The sequence below is a fragment of the Glycine max genome, chromosome 8, assembly GCF_000004515.6.
Source record: "Glycine max cultivar Williams 82 chromosome 8, Glycine_max_v4.0, whole genome shotgun sequence".
Classification (NCBI taxonomy): Eukaryota; Viridiplantae; Streptophyta; class Magnoliopsida; order Fabales; family Fabaceae; genus Glycine; species Glycine max.
The window spans coordinates 14,698,485-14,719,857 of NC_038244.2; the positions used below are offsets into that span (position 1 = coordinate 14,698,485).

Sequence of the window (21,373 nt, forward strand, 5' to 3'; positions counted from 1 at the left end):
GCCTTTGGCATGTATTTGACAAGGAATTGAGGTTAGTGTCAATACAATAGACATTAGACAATAGTGTGTGTATGCTCCTTGCCAACATTCAAGAATAAAGTTCAATATTATTATTATTATTAAAAATGGACCCTACCTTGATGCGGCTTAAACCCATACCATTTGACATGCGGCTTAAACCCATACCATTTGGCTTGCCTGGATTTTCCCCTTAGTATAGCTTTAATGAATCATTTATCACGTTGGTAATAATTAAATTAATGAAAAATGCTTGAGCTGAATTTGAAGTCAATTGTTAGGGTTTTACTACATTTTACTGGAAGTGTAAAAAAGCTTTTATGAAAATTAATAAAAATTAACATACATAATATAAAGTTAGTATCTTTAAAATTAAACTAAATTATTGAACAAGTCGAAGACATTAATTTATAATTTAGTCATAATTGATCGAACTAGTATTAATAGAAAAAAATATATAAAATAAAAAGAAATACAGTAAAATAATTTTATAATGAAGATAAAATGTTGACCTAATGGTAAAGGATGTAGAAGGTATATGTGGTGAGTTTGAATTTTGTGATAACAACAAATTAATAATTAATATTTATCAATAAAAATTATAATTTTATGACATTAAATAATAAATAATAGGACAAATTACATAAATTTTTCATGAGGTATGTATTATTTACACATGTCTCACCTCTTTTCTTTTTTTGACACTACATAAAATCTTTTAACTTTTGTGATTCCGTTACACTTCCACTCCCTTCATCGTGTTAACTTTGTTTTTTTTAGATCACATGGTAGTCATATGATTTTTATTAAAATTTTAATTTTAAAATTATCCTTATCTCCTTCCTTTGTTTAAAACTTCTAATTTTAACACATCACTATTGAATCTTTACGAGTCTGGGTTGTTGTTGAGTGCGGTGAAATTGGTGCTAGTTTGTTTTCGTAGGTTAATATTCACTGTGTTGATTTTTTTTTTTCATTTTTTTATGATATTCAACTATTACGCTGCATTTCTTTCACAATCCGACAAGTGAGAGGGAATAGGGATATCAGGTGTAATTTTTATAAAACAAGGGGGAGTCACATGTATTATTTATAAAAAATAGGGGGTGAATGTATAATATTTTTACAATCTAAGGAGGGTACATGTGTAACATTTTAAAAACATCAAGGGATACACATGTCTCCTACGAGATGTGAACAAAAGCATGGAGGGGAATAAGAGGTGAAGGAGAAACGCAAGGTACCTAGCACCACTGTGAGATGTAAACAGAAACACGAAGGATACAACACGACACGATGAAAACGAGGGAGAAGGGCTTACCTATCACCAATGCGAAGGAGAACACGCCTTGCCTCATGACTGCGGAGGAGGAAAGTGCCTAGCACCACCTGGAGTGTAGACGAGACACATGGAAAAGAAGCGCGGAGGAGACATATGGCGCGATGGCGACGAATGCAACTCCCTTTGACTGCATGTAGAAGAAGGAAGAAGAACTAGCACAATTTTATTTCTCTCTGTTAGAGTCACTTAAAAGTAGGGGTGAGAATAGGCTAGGCCAGACTTTAAAAGGCCTGAGCTTAGCCTACGATGAATTTTTGAGGTCTGAGCCTGACTTATAGCCTGTCAAAGGCTTTTATTTTGGTTCGGCCTGACTTTTCTAAAAGTCTGGGCTAGCCTGATAGTCTTTTTAAAAGTCTTCTTCACATTAATATTCTTTTGTTAAGAAGTAGTAGGAACTTAATAGGAAAGTTAAAGGAAAATGAAACATTAACAGGAATAAGAAAGACAATAAAAATAATGAGAAATATAAAGGGGTACATGACTCACACCTAAATTGTAATTAAAGTAAAGGACAATTTCAGATTTTCCTAAAAATGAATTAAAAATTAATGTAAATATCTTTTAATTTTCAAACAAAAATTTAACACCATTATAACAAGGGATGTTAATGTAATGATTTTAAAAGGAAAAGAGATATGTGTAAATTGAGGAAACTCCCAGGAGAGATTTTTGTAATTTGCTTTAAATAATAATTTTTTTTTATTTTTTTTTGAAAAATAAAAATTTAGTATTAAACAGTTTTTTTTGTTACTTAGTTGTGAATTGATTTTTTTGCCAGTTTTTTTGTTTTTTTTACCAATTTACAGGAGTAGTTTTGGGAAAAGTGTATCATGAATATTTATTAAAATAATATTTTTTAAAATATTTTTAAAATTATATATCAAACACGAGAAACTATTATTTTTTAACTTCAAATTCCTAAAAACTTAAAACCTTTCTTCCTATTAGACCTCTTCTTAGTGTTTTTCTTTTTTTGCTTTTGTCCGAATTTTAAAAATAATTTTGACTTTTCAATATAAACAAAAAATATTTTTAATAAGTGGCGTGAGGTATTCGTTATCAAATGCCTGAAAGGACGTTCTAAAAGATGACGTGGGATTTGGGAAATATATGTATTTTGTATTTGTCAAAAGGAAATATCAAACATTTCGTGAACAACACTCCACTGTCTCCACATATATGTTAGACAGTTAGAGGCTGTTTAAAAAAAAAAAACATACCATAGCTTAAAATTAAAGGAACAAATTATTTCATCTATTATGTCACTTGAAGTCTAAGCTTTTTTGAGCTATTGAGTATTTTTTTTCCAGTCTAATTTATGGTCACAAATTGCCCTTGCATATTATTGGAGTTAATTTCCCCGTTTGGACAATCATAAACAATTAATGGAAGTTGATTTGGGTGAAATGACAAGTGTGCTTATTTTACTTTTTCTTCAAATTCGAAGTACATGTTATTTGGTCATGAGTCCCTAATACGATGAGAGTCCTTAATATGATCACGTGATATAATTATTAATAATATTAGAAAAAATAATTTATAAGATAATATATTATTATTATTATTTAAATAAGTGATACATTATCACTTAATTAATGATAAAACAAAATTTTAATAAATAAGAGTCTCAAAATAATAAAAAAATTATTAAAAATCTCAAACAAAATTGAGTCATTTACTAAAATCTTAAACATATTTAATTCATATTATTTTATCGTATCACCCGGTCTTTCCGTACCAGGTTTGCTTAATTCAAATCACGCGTTTTCCTTTAATCTTTCATGAAAGTGGGGTGAATGGGTGAGTCAGACAAGGCGAGGAAGTTGTCATCCTCATCCTTAATATTAGGATTCAGAGGGAAAACAGTAAGTCTGATTCTTATATTGTTAAAAATGTGAATTCAATTACATATATTAACAGCATATTTTTTTTTTCAATGTTATCAATTAAGAAACTGTCACGTTTAATAAAATTATTGACTTTTATAAAAATTATACTAAAAGATTATTTATTTCTAATTTATTGATAATATAAAAAACATTACATTGTAATTAAATAAAAATTAAAGTATGACATAATTCATCAAAAAGATCCTTTAATCAAGCTGTCGATGATTAAAAAATTATTTGTATCTAAATCTCTTATTTCCTTTCCTTCATGCTAGTATTTTCTTTTCCTTCTCACTCAAAGCTATGCTATGAGAATAATTCATCCATAACATAACAGCTTGGTACCCATGTGTCATTCCTATCATTTCGTTGACAAAACTTTCATATCCCCGAAATTCTCTCTTTTTCCACTGTTCCCTAGGAAATATTTATTCTCATCTTCATCCTCTACACAACACCTGTAAGAATTTTTAATCCTGAAATATTGGAATAAGTCTTATACTCTTATCATCTTCTTTATTCATTTGCATATATTGCTGCTGGTATTCACAGAAGAAGGACAAGAGGGAACTCATAATTTATAAAAAGAACATTGAGAAAGAGAGAAGGGAAGAAGAATGGACCACCAAGCTGACACTAACAGAACTGATTTGATGACTATCACACGCTTTGTTCTGAATGAACAGTCAAAGTATCCCGAATCACGTGGCGATTTCACCATCCTTCTCAGTCACATTGTTCTTGGCTGCAAATTCGTTTGTTCTGCTGTTAACAAGGTATTTTTTTTTCACTACTATATCCCATCATAACATCATTGTATTAAACACTGGACTGGGTAGGGAAAACCATGTTAATATGTTTGGTCTCATGTTTTGACATTTTCTTCTCGGAACATATATTCATGACCACTTTTTAATTGGCAGGCGGGATTGGCGAAACTCATAGGACTTGCTGGAGAGACCAATGTTCAAGTGAGTTCTCTGTTTTTAATTTGGGAAGTAGTCATTGATATGACTAAAATAGTGTTTATAAGTAAGGCCAATTATCACTTTTGAGGCAGCTTTTGTTGTGGCTGAGTTAGGTCCAAACTCAAATTTTAATATGGTATCAAAGTCTTTCCTTAAGATTGTTATTAGGCTTATTGAGACATTCACTATTAGGTTGATATCTGCATATACTCGGTCCTACATACTTCACGCTTGAAATTTTACATTGACTAGTATTGTGACTAAAATAGTATATATAGGTTGGAAAATCCTCACTTTTTGAGTTAGATTTTTGGGATGATCTAAATACAAAATCCTCACTTTTTCAGTTAGATTTGTTTTCTCAATTACACTATTATATTTTAGCTTTGGTGTTTTCTCATATTCGAAGTACCTTTTCTAGGGTGAGGAGCAAAAGAAATTGGATGTGCTTTCAAATGAAGTATTTGTGAAAGCCTTAATCAGCAGTGGACGCACAGTAAGTCTGTTTCTAGTTGTTGCTTTCTATGTTCTCCTTTTCTTGATATAAATTTGAGTTTGATTCATATATGCAACCTTTTGGCATCTTTTCTTGACTGATTCGCGTGAAATGAAATTTATTGTCTTTCAGTGCCTTCTTGTTTCTGAAGAGGTTGAAGAGGCTATATTTGTGCCATCATCACATCGTGGCAAGTCAGTTTAAAGCTCTAGAACCAACTAACACTCCATCTTTTTAGTGGTATTGTTTAAATACATTATCTCATCAAAGTAACAAATTCATTTTGATTTTGCAGATACATTGTTGTGTTTGACCCTCTGGATGGATCCTCAAACATTGACTGCGGGGTTTCTATTGGAACTGTATGAATTTTTAATTTCAATTGCCAAACATAATTGCTGCATTTGAAAACTTCAAAACAGAAAATTATATAAGTAACCAACATTTTGCCCTGTTGCATATAGATCTTTGGTATTTACATGGTGAAGAATGAGGCTGAAGTAAGTCTTGAAGATGCATTGCAACCTGGGAACCAAATGTTAGCAGCTGGTTACTGCATGTATGGAAGCTCTTGCACGGTAAAACACACCAATCTATGCAACACGGCTTGTATTACTACTTTTTTTTTAATGGAAGTTGTTCTCTTTTTCTAGTCACAAATATCTGATGCTGATTAAACTAACTGTGGAATTGCAGTTCGTGCTTAGCACAGAAAATGGAGTGAATGGTTTTACACTTGATCCTAGCCTTGGGGAGTTCATATTGACTCACCCAAACATCAAGGTACATAAAAATATATTTTTTTGATCACCTTGAGATTGGTGTAGAGTATCCATCAGTTTTGTTAATGACTAATCTTTATCGGAGAACCTGATTAACTACCTTTAGTAAAATCTTCCCTTCCAATCACGTTTTTTTCATTCATAGGATTCGAACCTAAGACCTTGCTTAAGGGAGTGAATCCACTACAGACCAGCCACTTGTTGTATACATAGATATATATGTGGCAGTCGAATTGGCATATCTAGTTATTAGAATTTTTCACAGGAAATTCTAAATGTTCTTCCATGTAATGGGGCATAGTAGCGTCAAGATGTGTATATGTCACCCTAGAGTCCTTTAATCCTTGCTCTACAAACATTGCATATAATTTTTTTTGTGTGCGTGCCAGTGTTTCAAAGTTAGACTATTAAAGCGAGCTTTCAAATTTGTTTAATTACTATGTGTTACTTGCATAGATACCAAGTAAAGGAAAGATTTATTCGGTGAATGAAGGAAATGCCAGAAACTGGGATGAACCAACCACTAAGTAAGTTATGGGGATTCTCTTAGTCAGTGTTTGAAATCTAATTGAGCGTGAAATAATTGATTTAATTTATAAAGGATTCCTTTCATAAATGTCAAAATTCTTGACACTTTTCATTCTAGATATGTACAAATGTGCAAGTTTCCTCAGGATGGTTCACCACCAAAGTCTCTTAGGTACATAGGAAGGTATTTTTCTCTGAACTTTGTGTGGTTCTTGGCTTTCTTTCAAAATGTCTTCGTTCTAACTATGATGAGTAATGCAGTATGGTTGCTGATATCCATCGAACTTTGCTTTATGGTGGTATCTTCATGTACCCAGCTGATGCAAAGAGTCCAAACGGAAAGCTACGGTACGATGTACTTTGACTTTGCTTATAGGAAAGCCAACTCTGACTCACATGGTTGCACATGCTAACAAAAATTAACAAGATAAAGAAAAAGCACGGTTGCACATGCTACTTTCCAAGTCTAGAATTGTTTTCTGAATTATATGACTTATTTATGGAATTTCACTGTGAAATCAGGCTTCTCTATGAAGTCTTTCCAATGTCATACTTGATGGAGCAAGCAGGAGGTCAGGCTTTCACAGGAAAACAACGGGTATGACTTTTTATTCTTTCTTTGATTTAATAGTTTATTATTGTCAGTTAAAGACTCTAGCTGAAAAATGCAATGTATTAATCCAACGGTTTCTTCCAGATGGTAAAAACTAAATAACTTATAAATGGTTGCATTGGATGCATTTCTGCTTCTTGAATTTGACTTTACTTTGCCATAGGAAGTGGAGGATTTTAGTTACAGTTGATGGATCCCCATTTTGAATTCCTTTACTTTGCCATAGGATGTTTAGGGAACTACGACCGATTCTTATGAGTTGTTCAAACATATGTATATGCAATTATGCATACTTAATCTTGTTTCTGAATGTATTGGCAAATTGCAGGCTCTTGATTTGATTCCAAAAAAAATACATGAACGATCACCAGTATTCCTTGGCAGCTACGATGACATCGAGCAAATGAAAGAGCTTTATGCTGCATCCAAAGAAGATGATGCATGAATATTGTCTTTGAATCTCAGTATATACTATTTCTTGAGCTCTTGGCTGTTAATTGGGTAGGACAACTTTTGTTTAGGTGGAACATTGTGTTTATTTGAAAATAGTTATACAGAAAAGAAAAAGGTGAATGGGATTATTTTCTTTAATTTACAACATTATTAAGTTGCAATTATAGGTCGAAAATCATTCAATGTGCAAAAGAATAGAAAAAATCTTGCACGACGCAGCACAACATTAAAAATCCTTAGCCATAGTTATGACAATCCCTTTATTTAGGTTGAATTGGATTTGCTTTATTTTTTCTTAACAATTCGACCAAAATCAACTTAATAATCCAATGGCGATTATCATCACCGTCGCGGATCAGAGCACCGAAACCACTATAGCCTGTCATAGGATGTTCATTAATAAACAGCCGCGGAGCCGCCACAGTAGACGAGCTTTTTATTTTTATCGATAAATGTTACTTTGTTATTTGAAAGTATTCTTTTTTATTGTTTTGATTTTTTCTGCATCCAAAGAAGTAAAAGAAAATGAGAGATCTAATAAACAATGCATACATTTACTATTTTTAGAACAAAAGAATTAATTATAATTGATTTATCTTATATTTAAAATAAAATTTGTATTTTAGTTTTTAAAGTAAAAGCTATAATAAATAAATATGGTTGAATATATAAACTATATTTTATATTTACAATGATAAACTTTAATTGTAACATAAAATTATTTTTAACTATCGATAATTTCTTTAAAAAAATAATGAAACTTTTAAATAAAAGAAAAGAAAATATATTGATTTTAATACCTTAATCCTAATATATTGATTTTAATATTTAATGCTCCTTAATCACTTATTAAAATACGTACGTTATAAGTTTATTTTAATATTTAATGCTCCTTAATTATAATAATTTAAATTAAATCCAATTCAATAGATTTTAATTTGTAAATTTAAAAAAATTATAAAAAAATATTTTAAAGCAAATCAATTTAACCAATTAAAATCAATTTAATTGGATTTGATTTAATTATTAAAATTATCGAGTCAATCTATTCAAATGGGTTTTATAAGGTACGTATCACATTTCTTGCTACAGCAACAAGGGGTTACATCAGTTTTGCAAACCGCAAGGAGTTTTCCATACTTAAATAAATGAAATTTACCTTCGATCAAAATGAAAAACCAGTAGAGACTGTAAGGTGACCTTGCCATAGTTGCGGGTGGATTTATCATCATTGTAAATTTTGGAAAGACAATGCAGAAGCTAAAATAATACAGAATTACAGAATATCTATTTATGGAGCATGCATATTTAAAAGGAGAAGTTTTTTTACGCGTAAAAATAGAAATGTTAGTTAACAGGAAAGAAATAGAAGAAAAAAAAGTGCGTGACAACAAGTAATATAACGACAAAATTAGAAAAAAAGATAATGTCATAAACAAGTACAATATCATACTGACCGTAAGAAAAAAAATGCACACAAACCTTAAAACTTGTTTTCATTTATGTCATGAAAAACCATTGATTGGTTAATTAACTACAAAACCCAGCCTGTGATTGCCAATCACACAGCTGTTAGGTTCAAATTTGATTAAAAAAGAAGAGTTAATATTTGCAAAATATAAGGCACGAATTAAACTATGGGCATCCTTAAAATTTTCCATGCCACCCAAAACAATAACTCCACCAGCCAAAAATGTCCCAAAGGAGCCTTATAAAAGTGACGTAGCTAGGAATCAACATGCAAAAGCATTCCTTCTCGATCATCGAGGGAGAACGTACAATCAATCAAGAAGAGACCTTGCTTGGTTCGTTCTCCCACATCTAATCTAACAAATTAAAACATGGGCAACTGTGCTAGCTACCCCAAGACCAACGAAGGTGATGAGGCCCCAGTGCCTGGGCCTGTGCCTGTCCCCGCCGAGGAGGTCAAGGTTGAGCAGCAAGAGAACAAGGCTGAGGAAACCCCTGTCGCCTCTGCTGACAACTCTCTAGTCACCTTGCTCAATGAGGTATATACATTAGTTACAAAAATTAAAATTGAGCTTAATGTATATCAAATCATAAGTTATACACTAATATTGGATTGAGGAAGCATCTTAGCATCCGATCAACCTCATTCTCTTGTGAGACAAATCATCACTTATGATAATTTTATTAACTTTTATAGTTTAAAAGTTATACTAATATTAATTTTTAATTAACTGATAATATAAAATTTTTACATTGATAGTGCAATTATTGTGGTGTAAGTTAATCCTTCCTCTTTATATATACATACTTTTAAATTGATCATCATTTTGAGGGGTCGTATATTCATGCATGAGATTCTCAAATATATAATGCATGCAGAATGAAGAAAAGAAAGAAGAGCAAGTTGAGGCCGAAGAGGAAGCCAAGACCGAGGAGGTGAAGGCTGAAGCCCAGAAAGAAGAGAAAGCCCAGACAGAGGAGGCAAAGCCTGAAACCAATGAAGAGAAACCCGCAGCCAAGGCTGACAACTGAGAACGTGCAAACGTTGTTAGTTTAAACCTAAAAGGATTGTGATACTTCAAATATACAAATGTGTTTCATTTCCATTTTGTGCTCAAAGAGGATTCATTAAATTAAATTATTGTGGAAATTGATTACTGTTGATTCGTTATTTTATTTTAAAATTAAATATTTAAGTTTATTGATTTTACATTACCACATCTGGGTAACGTAAGATAATGAGAAATGGAAGTGAGACTATTTGTTAATTAATTATCACAACACAGAATGTGAAACAAAAGTAAAATAAAAATAAAGAGGGAATATGATAGTCACCAAAAGAAAGAAGTCGGGAGAGAACTTCAAAGGATCACCGTGTGCTCTTTTTTAAAGGTAGAAGATATCTTTAATGAAGGGGAAAAAGATAATATTGATTAATTTTTGTTTCATGTGATGCAATAAAAATTTTACTGTACGCATTTTAATTGCAAACAGAGAATAATAATGGAGACAAACAAATATATAGTCGAAATTCAAAATTGTTTGCTTGATTTTTATGGTAGAAGCTTGTCTTCTTTCCTTTTTTTTATTCATTTACATGTAGATGTTGGCAGTCACTTAGAAATTTTCTAAATTGACATTTATTAATGCCATTTAATTAGTAATATAATTTTTTTAAAAGAATTAGTAATATAATTATAAAATGATTTTTTTTATTTTTTTATTGTAGCACTAAATAAAGATATAATACAAAAATAATTAATGAGATACATGATAGATTGAATCCTATTATTGTCTGTGGACAAAAATCACTTATCCCCTTCCATTAGTCTAACTATTCTGTCATTTAAATGATTCTAAAATCACTTTTTTTTATCATTAGTTATTATCAAAAGTGGACAATCCAACATCGTTGGGTGAGTTTAGAGTAATCTCAATAGTGGGGGTTAATTTAAATTCAATATGTGAATGATACGTTGTTCTTTGGAGAGACTACCTTAATAATGTGGTTACAATGCTAAGGTGTTTTGAACTCATTTCAATCTTAAAAGAGAACTTCCACAAAAGCTTTTTTGGTGCATTGGGAGTGGAGGGAAGGGTGTTGGAGAGTTATGCTATAATGATTAATTGTCAAATCATAAAATTGTCTTTTGTTTACTGATAACTGCTAAATAATTGTATTTTGATAGTAGAAAATTAGTCAAATATTGGCCTGAAATTAATTATTTAGCAGTTATTTGTGATTAAAAGTTAGAAAATTAATTAAATTGAATTTTTGGGTGCAGATATAAAAATTGGAGGTGTAACAAGCAAAAAGGGTAAAAAAATTGAAGAAAAGAAGAAAATTTGAAGAAGGCCCAACCCAATATGTGCGCTCAGCGCGTGTCACGGGCTAAGCGGACCAGGAAGTACACGCGCTAAGCGCGGGGTGTCGTGCTAAGCGCGCCTACGAAGGCCCAAAGCTCACTTCAGCAACTATAAATAGAGGGTCAGTCCAAGGGACAGAACACACAACCACAGAACCCCCTTCTCCTAGGGGTTTCATTTACTCCCTTTCTTTCTTTAACCCCTCCTCTCATTGTAAAGCCCTCATGACCATGGGTGGCTAATCCCCTAGCTAGGGCCTGGCAGGCCTAAAAAGCCAATGATGTATAGAGCATTTCAAGAGTTATCAATAAAAAGAGGAATTTCCTCCAGGTTCTTTATTTATTTATCGTTCTTTCTTTTTACATCTTGTATCTCTGAACTTACTTTCTGTTAGGGTTTAGTCCACTCGGGAGAAGGTAAAGCCTAATTAGTGGTAAGGAATGAATACTTGAATCTGTTTTAAGGGTTAGGCCACTCGGGAGAGGGTAACGCTTAAGAGAACACTAAAAGGAAGAAATTATCGGATTATCTTTAGAGGGGTTTCCTTCCAGGTTCTTTTATCTGCTTTTCTTTCTTGCTTATTCTGCATCTCAGACTTTATTTTCTGTTAGTCTTTAGGTCACTCGGGATAGGGTAAAGCCTAATTAGGGATAAGGAATGAATGCGTGAATCGGTTTTAAGGGTTAGGCCACTTGGGAGAGGGTAACGCTTAATAGAACAATAAAAGAAAGAAATTATTGGGTTAGCACGACTTAATGCCCCAATGCCCATGCTTCAGCAAACATCTAGAATGTAATCATAATGCATCTTAGTTATTGAGTCTTCGCAAAGGGCATTTGGAAGATAGGTAATTAAGGTAGGCTTGTCATCGTGAGGCATCAGGGACAAGTAGATGAATAGATGTAGGGCATAATTAGTTAACTGGTATTGATAACAGACAAATCCTGAATCCATATATCTAGGCTGAATAGACTTGTTAGGTTTTAGCAATTTTATTATATAGATTTTATTTCTCCTTTATTTGAATTTCGTAGAAGTAGTTATCTTTATCATATCACAATTTAAATATTTTATCTTCTATTTTGATCTTTCAATCTTTTATCTTTTTTCTTTTATCTTCTAATTTTATCTTTAAATATCTTATCTTTTCTTTACCTTATCTTCTATCTTTCTTTATCTTTTATTTTAAATTATTACCTCTTGCTTTTAAATTGAGTTTGCATTAATCTAAGTACAAACAAAGTTCCCGTGGATTCGATACTCGGACTTCCGAGAACTTTACTACTTGTGATGATTTGATACACTTGCCAACGAGTTAACATCTACCTTGGTGTTCTTATTGATGCAAACCCAAGGAGGGAAGAGACATGGAAGCCCATAGTAGGCAAGATCACTAAAAGATTGCACTCTTGGAAGCACAAAACTTTATCCATTACGGGAAGGGTTTGCTTGCTTAATTTGATAACTTCTTCTTTCCCTCTTCTTTTATATGTCTTTTTATAAGATGCATATGGATGTGGTTAAAAATAATGAGAGATTGCAAAAGAATTTCTTATGGGGGCGAGAGAGATCAAATGAAAGGAAAATATCTTGGTCAAGCGGAGGAAGTTTTTTTGGCAAGAAAGTTATGGGGGCTTAGGGTTAGGGACTTGGTCTATTTCAATGAAGCTTTGTTAGGTAAGTGGAGATGGAATTTATTTTTCCAAAGTGAGACTTATTGGGTTAAAGTTCTTGAATTGAAATATGGGAGGAGGGGGTGGAAAGGTCTTGTGGATGCAAATTTTCCAAAAAAGATCCTTCCATTTAGTGGATAAATTTGTGCTTACTTGGTGGGGGACAAGATGTGTTGAATTGGTTTGATACAATGGTGGAATGGAAGATTGGGAATGGTGGGAAGGTGAGCTTTTTGTTTGATAATTGGTTGGGAAGGGAAAATTTGGTGTATATTTTTCCTAGACTATTTTTTTTTTTATCTCACTTCAACAAACATATACTATAGATAATATGGTTGAATGAAGAGGTGAAATGTGGCATTGTAATCTTACTTGGATGAGAAATTGTTTTATGTGGGAAGAGAATATGAGATTGGAATTACATGAAATATAGGACCAAGTGTCAATAAAGATGAATGAGGAGTACTCTTGGGTGTGGTTACAAGAATCTAATGGAGGGTACTTGATGAATTTGGCCTACTTGGCTATTAGTGAGTTGAAAGAAGGAAGGTAATTGTGTCATATGTTTAATGACATTTGCCAAATGCATGTGCTACCAAAGGTCCAAATTCTCATTTGTAGGACCTTGCTTCAGCGACTCCCTTCGAGATAAAATCTGGCTATGAGAAAAGTTCCATTAGAGTTTACCCTATGTCCTCTGTGCTTTGACTGAGGAGTCTAGCAATGATGTCTTTTTCAACTTTAGTCCTCCTTGGGATAGCCTCAATGCATTTTATGTAGCAGAGAAGATTGTTGAGGAGCCATGTTGAAGAGGTCAAAATGGTGGTGTGGGGAGTTGTGTTATGGTGTATAATGAGGCAGCATAATAGATGCATTTTTTGACCAAGAAGAGTTTGATTCCCAAAAGCTTGTGTAAGAAATAAAGTTTTTTCGTGTGGCTTAAAAACTTGAAATCCTATAAAAGTTCCATTTTTTATCTTTTATTTTTGTTTTTGGTTAATTTCTAAAGTTTCACTTTGGCTTCACCTTCACCTCTGAATCTCCATGGTAGATTTTGGTTTCCAGTGTTTGTATAATGTGCAATGATGGAGTTAGCTAAGGTTTGTTGATTTTGAAGGCATAGATGGACAGGTAGATACGAGGCTCCCCTGTGGGACAATAGTAGTAGAAGAGAATGACAAACTTGCAAAGGAAAGCAAGGTGAGATTAAATTAATTAATTTTCTCATACATTGCCAAGAGTTTTGGTTCAATCATCGTCTCTATATATTGCATTTTTTTTAAAAAAAGATCTAAGATTCATTAGTATTAACTTGAATTAATTTTTTTGTTGTCCCTGATCTCTTCAATGGGGTATCACCTTCGTCAACACTTTCGTTTTTGCAATTTACTTGGGTGAGTGCAAAAAAGTGGCATATTTTGTATGTTTAATTAATTAATATTAGTAATGTATAGTATAGTTCTTTTTGTTTTGATCTTCACAAATAGGCTTTTATATTTTTTTTTTGGGTCAACTTTTTTCCATACAAAAGAATATTAAAATTTATTTAGGGACTGGATAGTTAAATAAAAGAGAAAATATGATTCTACTATTTTCATTGACATTGTGAATGTACGTATAATAAAAAAATAGAAACATTTTTTTCCTCATAATATTGACATCATGTGATTTTTAGTTGATCTTCACAAATATAATTTCTTGTGTATCTGCAAGAAGTTATGACAAAGAAGAAAAAGTAGCTAGAGCGTATGATTTGGTGGCATTGAAATACTGGGGAATGACAACAACAAATTTTCTTGTATATTCTATGTTCTCTCTTATGCTTTATCTTTAGAGAATCAAGTATTGCATTACATAATTCCAATATATTGGCATTAATTGGAAATAACAAGCAACAATATGCCAAGAGAAGCCTATATCTAAGTAGTCTATTTGCAAGTCACATTGATTGTATACATTATGATTATGATTAGTTTTTACGAATTTCATTCTTTAAATTCATGTACTTGTGTTTCAATACAATCTAGTTCATTAAATTTTTAATAATTACTAGTACTTATTAACTCTGCAGTTTTCCACCTTAAATTCACACACCCATTTTTAGTCCATTGCATGTTTATTTCGATCCTGTGCTAAATAAAACTTTCCTCATTCATGAGTTGTGTCTGTTCACCAAAGAAACTAGTAAATTATTATTTTTCTTATAAATATACAAATTAAAATATGTCTGTGATTACTTAATATCTAGTGCTTTTAGCATTACGAATACTTTGTGTTTCATCAATAATCAATGAATTGTAGATTATCCACTATGAAAAAGAATTAGAAGAAATGAAGAACATGGCAAGGGTACAGTCGAAGTACCTCAACTTTCAGTTACTCATAACAATAGCAGTGTTGCTTCATACAGAACCTCCAAATCCTATATTTCCCACAAAAAAGCTTAGGATTGAAGTCCTAAATGATGATGATGATGATGAGTATTTTACTGTGTTTGATCTTAGCTAAGTATGATGCTTAATCTTAGAGTTTACAACCTGCAACTTCTACATGGCTTAAAAGATTTATCAGTGGAATAATTTACAAATCCAAAGTTCTTACGTTTGAAAAGATGTTGTTCCGTGCTACAAGTGGCAATACGCTTTTCAAAGCACCTGCTGATAAACAAATCATGGATCCTATTTCAATTGAGATGGTTTTCTTCCTTCTTATCAATTTAAAGAATATTGATAATTTGGTTGTAACTTTGTTAATGTTTATTTAATTTGTTATTACTTTGATGCCAAGATGCTCAATGAAGTATTTAACCTTATAGGTGAGACTATATTTGGATTGGTGTGATGAAATCACACATATATATATTTGATTCTAATATATTTTTGGTCACTCTAATTTTTTTCTATTATGATTTTGGTCCCTATATTTTTAAAGTTTAGGTTTTAGTATCATAGCTTTATTTATTTTAAACAATTATATACTACTAGATTAGAATTATGAGGTTCAAAACTTGGTATAATCTAGCATTAGACCTATCTATAAAACAAAATAAAAAAAAAACATCAATTTTTGAAAAAATCATCTTAGAAAGTCTTTTTTCTAAGACGGTTTCTGAAAAAATTGTCTTAGAATCCTTAAGTTTTTAACATTTAAAAAAAAAAATTCTAAGGTAATTTCTAAGAAAACTTATGTAGAATTTGAAATTCTAAGATGATTTAAAAATTGTTGTAGAAAGTGTTGACTTTTCATGATAACAGATTTAAAGGCAGTTAAAAATCTTCGTGGAAAGCCACAAACAATCATCTTTGGAAGCATTTTTTGTAGTTCAAGTAGCCAAATTTACCTTTCTTCGTGCAAGTGGTGAACAATATCCTAACTCAATCAGATTGAATCTTTTAAATATTATTCGAGTTTGATTCTTTGAAAAAATAATTTATGATCATGCTTTACTTACCTCTTAATCAAACTTTGGATTAGTTTGGGTTCATTTTTTTTATGAACCAAAGGATTAACAAAAAAAATCTTTATTACTATTATTATTATTTTTTTCACAAATATTTACAAGATTTAAAAATCGTACATAAATTAAGATATATTTATATATATATATATATATATATATATATATATATATATATATATATATTAATAATTAATACTACTATTATCTTCAACTTTTGAAAAATTAAAGAATTCATTTAAAAATATAACGAAAATAATATTATATTAATTTATAACTTTCATTCAACAGAGAAGTGAGAAACCAGAAAGAGTGAGATGATTTTCCAGAAGGTTTGAATTCCATTGTTCTTTAAATTCTTCACAACCACCCACTCAGCTCATAGGTAAGCATGCATGAAAAGAAAAACATGTAAATTAGAATTAGAAAAATGCAACAGAAGAGAGAGGGAAACATGCTTGTACAATCAAAGTTGTCTTTGTTATTAACTTACTAGACTTCTATTTGCTACTTTATCTTGTCCGTAAGGCAATACATTAATCGAAATGGTAAGTGGCCACTTATTTATTATTTGGTTTTGTACTTAGTTTACCGTTGTACGTTTTGCCACTTAATATATGTTATAAGTATTCATTAATTCCAATTTGCACGTGTTTAATGTTGTATATTACTTACCTCATTATTTAATACACTCATTAATCAAGCAAGTGTATACTCTATACTAATGTAGTATTTATCTATTATTTTAAAATTCTAATAAAAAGGGTTGACACAATGTTGTAATATCTTATTGTGTTTATATGAGTGAGAACAATTTATTTCGAGGGAGAATTTACATTTAATTTTCATTGTGCGTAAAAATTTCTTGGATAAACGACACTCATACATCGCAAGTGTAATTAATCTCTCACACAATGAATTGAAAGATACTTGTGATCTCTCATCTAAGATCAAAATTATTTTAAAATTCTAACTAATATGTACAATATTAGTTACCATTCATTTACTAATTAATATACGAATTAATTAATGAGTTGAAATCTAGAGGCTTATTAGGATCAGAACAAACCTTAAGTTCAACAAACGATTACAAAAATACTTATAGATTATTCACGGACAAAATTCAAACATTTGACAATGAAAATCAAATCCAGTTTCCTATCATATATGAGTTCATTCCTTTGTTGGTTAATAATGTGAATATAGCATAAGTGAATACGAAAGAGTTAGATAATTTGATCACATATGTTATTTGTTTCATTTAAACCGTTTAATTATAATCACTTTCGTGAAGACACCACGTTTTGTTTGAGTGAATCATCACTTATTCTACAACCATTACTATAGAGTTTCATGTGGTTAAGATGGGAAGATCATAAGATAAATTTGGAAGGGACAGGTCAAGGATTATATTACTTTTGATTAGAGAAATCCATCGATCATGACAAGTTAATCTGAAAGCAAGCTAGTAAAAAGAAAAACGAATCAGTTGTACAAGCACACGAGTTAAAGAGCAAGGTACGTACGTAGATCTCAAAGTGATCTAATTAGTTCCAGGACATTTCCATCTCTAGTCTATCATGAAGGTGCTCTTCACAAATCACAATAATAGCATCTTTTGCATTTTCTTCGTCCAAAGTCTTCCAAACCACATAACCCTTCTAACTGTCAAAATTTCGTAGTACAGTACTACACTACCAATAGGCCATTCTATTAAAGTACCAAGTCTATAAATTAAGTATTTCACTTATATTATTTTTTTACCAAAAATTGAATAATAATTAAATTTCAGCTCAAAACATTTAGAAGCACAAATAAAAAAACATTTTATTTAAAATGGCTATATTATTCGTCAAAAAATTTAAAATTTTGTTAAACTTTATATACGTTAGGCATCAATAAGATATAAACAAGATGACATAACCCATTCTATATTAATCAAGAAGTACAGTAGTTTGATTTCATTATACTTCACACAAAAAAAAGTTTGATATCATTAAGTTTTGTACATCAATTAACGGGATTGTTTTATTTTAACTTAAAGGGTTTAAAATAATTCAAGTCTTTAATACAGAGTTATGTTAAATATTTTAAAAAAAAAATTTGCTTATAATAATTCCGTCCGACTTAATTAAAAAAATTAATTATATCCCATAAAAAAATCAATAATCTTAAGAAGAAAAAAACACTGGTTTGATGAGACTTGAATTAAGATCGAGTGACGCATTATACTTATTAATAGTCGTATATCGTTAAAAAAAAAGTGAGCGAATCATTAAATTTATTCACACCTGCAAAAAGAAATTCAATTTTTAAACTCGGGTAACTACTAATTAAAATTAGAATAAATTTTCTAAAATTAATTATATAATAATATTATAAGAATAAAATTGAATCCAACCGAGTATAATTTATTTATAGTAATTTCTAACAATTATACTAATTTTAAAAGATATAAGCAAGATGAAACACAATGATATTTATATGAATTATTAGCACACATATCATCATAGATAAAATATCGTTTGCCGTACGCCGCACTTTGCTTCATGAAGGATGTAGTACTAGGATATTTGTTGCCAGCTGACTAATTAAGTGAAGATCTTGCTTAATTAACACCAGCCATGTGATGTGATTCAGGTAAGAACTAATAACATTGAGAATTTTTTAATTTGTTTTCTTAACTTATTTTTTATGGTTTCTACATGATTTTTTTTTATCCTCACGGTGTTATTGAAAAAAATTGATACATAATTTTGTTTATGATAAAATTTTTAGAAAATTTCAAAAATTTCATATTTTTATATTTTTATTAATTTATGATTTAATTATAGTATTAGTATGTGTCAAATAAATATTATTTTTATTATTAAGAAACTATTTTATGCATAAAATACAAATTTTATTTTAAAAAAATTCTCCGCGTAAAATTGTTCCCATAAAAAAAACTATAAAAAAACTGTTTGTCCACTTAAGAAACTCTTTAAAAGAACCTATTAGACATACTCTGACCAACCTTTCCCATTTTAGTTCTTTGTCCCAATAACATGCCAATGTCTTTTAGTGGCACTTGTAAGTGTGCACATGCTTATATCGCTATCAACATCATTCCAACAAATTGCAATTGGAAGCACGTCAGAAGCTGCAATAGATAGCTTCAAGACACACGTCCCTCTTTTGATTCTTGATGAATTAATGGAATTATAAGACCCCACTAAGTGGCCATAGCCTTTCTGCAACTTTTCATTTCCTTCTTTAATTTTCGGTCTAGTGTGTCTTCATGGACGTTATCCAAATCTGTGTGCTTAACATCCAAAATGGTATTTGGTTCTTATATTTTATGCACGGTAGATTAAGGTGTAAATGACAAACTCCAAATATTAATTGTCCAAAGACCCCAAGACACTAATTAACAAAGCATTAGTATTATAGGTTTCTTTGAGTATTTTTCTTCTTCAAAATATTAGTCACCTTAAAAAATTAAGATAGCATTAATTGTTTTTTATATCGCCTTTATTTATGTTGCACAACCTAGGGTAAACATTATGGAGATTTATATAAATAAGTCTTAAGGTTCGAATTTATGAGTCTTTTCTTCACTTGTGTTCAACTTTTTTATTTTTATCTCGGCTCATCTAGTCATTGTCGTCGACATGCTCTAATACTTTACCTCATCATAACACCTTAGAAAGCCGCTACCTAACCTCTATGCATGGACTCAGTCACTAGAAAGATTTTGGATATAAGAGATCTCCATATCCATGAATCTTTTACCATCATCCTACTAGTCTGAGATGGTCATCAAGTTAAACAATCAATTCTGATATCAATTGTTGTACAACCGAGGAGGGTAAATACCGAGAAAATTTACACTAATGGATCATGAATAATTATATAACCTTAATCCAAAACCTTAAAACTTAAATTTATAAATTTTCTTTTCATTTATATATATGATGTTTAACTTTTTTATTTCTACTTGATATAGGACTCCACTTCTTTGTATTTCAACAATTCATTTTTTATGTAAACATTTAAATAAACATGATTATATTTTAACTTTTTAAATAATGATAGCCTTGTCAAAGAAAGATATTTTATTATAACATCCAAAATGGTATTTGCTTCTTTTATTCCTATGGGTAGATTAAGATCGATGTAAATGACAAACTGGAAAAATTGTCCAAACACCGAAAGACACTAACTAGTTAACAAAATAATATTTATTCTGTTTTCTATTACAGGCTTCTTTGTCCGTCAAAAAAAAAAAACTTATAGGTATCTTGAGTATTTTGTTTTGTTTCAAACTATTAGACATTTTGTTTACTGCAAAATATTAGTCATCTTAAAAAATAATAAAAAATAAAGAAAACATTGATTATTTTTTATATTACTTTTATTTATTGATTTTATGTAAATATTATATTCACTTATAATTATATTTTAACTTCTTAAATAGTTATAACCTTTTCAAATAAAGATATTTTATCATAAAAATTTGTGAAATTAATGATATATATATATATATATATATTATTTTATGATGAAAATATTAAAGCATAAATAATCATAATAATAATACAAATTATTAATAATTTTTTTTTGGTAAAATAACATGCTTTAGTAAATTTCCTGAAAACATTAAATTATATTTACTCGAATAGATTGCAAGAACAATGAATAAAGAATAATATTTTTTTAAAAAAATATCTTCCCATTTTATATAGAAATATGTTACTATTTACACCATTTTTTTAAATACAATAAAATAAAAAATATTTTTCAATGAACATTCTCTCTTAATCTTCTCATTTTCCTAAACAAGTTCAAATTGGAAGAAAAATGGTTAGAATTAGTAAGGTAAAAATATATAGAGATTATTCCACGTATTTTAATTTTGAACAATTTGATTCCTTATTTTTTTTTTATAAAAAAAAAACAGTGATTGGCATCCCTTTTCACATATGTAAACCATTTGTGATGAGGGACAAAAACCATTATTTTTGTAAAGTTAGGAATTAAATTGATTAAAATTGAAGTTTAGAGACTAAAATAATGTTTCATTGAATTGAATGTACAAAGATTGAAAATATATTTTACCAAAATACTAACAATTAATTTTCCTGATCTATATAATGTCCTTTCATGCCTTTAAAAAAATTTATGTAAATTTTTTTCCTTCTATTTCATTAACATCAACACTTAAAGACTAATTTCAAACATTTAATAATAGTACTAAAAAATAAATGATTTTTTAGATTTTGATATAATAAATTACTTTCTTCTAATAAAATATTTTCACTTTTAAATATTTAAA

At 30.1% G+C, this 21,373-nt stretch overlaps 2 protein-coding genes across 2 annotated transcripts; both read left to right on the top strand.

The window, feature by feature from the left end:
- The first annotated feature begins 3,547 nt into the window (after nt 1–3,547).
- Nucleotides 3,548–7,227, top strand: LOC100797157 (fructose-1,6-bisphosphatase, cytosolic). The gene is made up of 13 exons (XM_006585393.4): nt 3,548–3,709; nt 3,802–4,025; nt 4,173–4,220; nt 4,639–4,713; nt 4,846–4,907; nt 5,009–5,075; nt 5,178–5,291; nt 5,410–5,496; nt 5,952–6,022; nt 6,142–6,207; nt 6,285–6,371; nt 6,546–6,621; nt 6,965–7,227. Exons 2-13 carry the CDS (start codon nt 3,867–3,869, stop codon nt 7,079–7,081), a joined length of 1,029 nt encoding a protein of 342 aa, XP_006585456.1. The 5' UTR covers nt 3,548–3,709; nt 3,802–3,866; the 3' UTR covers nt 7,082–7,227.
- Nucleotides 7,228–8,692: 1,465 nt separating this feature from the next.
- LOC100798232 (FK506-binding protein 4) lies at nt 8,693–9,715 on the top strand. The gene is made up of 2 exons (XM_003531519.5): nt 8,693–9,098; nt 9,439–9,715. The coding sequence occupies exons 1-2, from the start codon at nt 8,931–8,933 to the stop codon at nt 9,589–9,591; spliced, it is 321 nt and encodes a 106-aa protein (XP_003531567.1). The 5' UTR covers nt 8,693–8,930; the 3' UTR covers nt 9,592–9,715.
- Nucleotides 9,716–21,373: the final 11,658 nt, after the last annotated feature.

Excerpts from the sequence above, each read along its gene's own strand:
- LOC100797157 (XM_006585393.4), top strand. The coding sequence starts at position 3,867 with ATGGACCACCAAGCTGACACTAACAGAACTGATTTGATGACTATCACA. Across the intron at positions 4,714-4,845 it reads TAATCAGCAGTGGACGCACA|TGCCTTCTTGTTTCTGAAGA; the intron begins GTAAGTCTGTTT and ends ATTGTCTTTCAG. Across the intron at positions 6,372-6,545 it reads AGTCCAAACGGAAAGCTACG|GCTTCTCTATGAAGTCTTTC; the intron begins GTACGATGTACT and ends CTGTGAAATCAG.
- LOC100798232 (XM_003531519.5), top strand. The coding sequence starts at position 8,931 with ATGGGCAACTGTGCTAGCTACCCCAAGACCAACGAAGGTGATGAGGCC. Across the intron at positions 9,099-9,438 it reads TAGTCACCTTGCTCAATGAG|AATGAAGAAAAGAAAGAAGA; the intron begins GTATATACATTA and ends TAATGCATGCAG.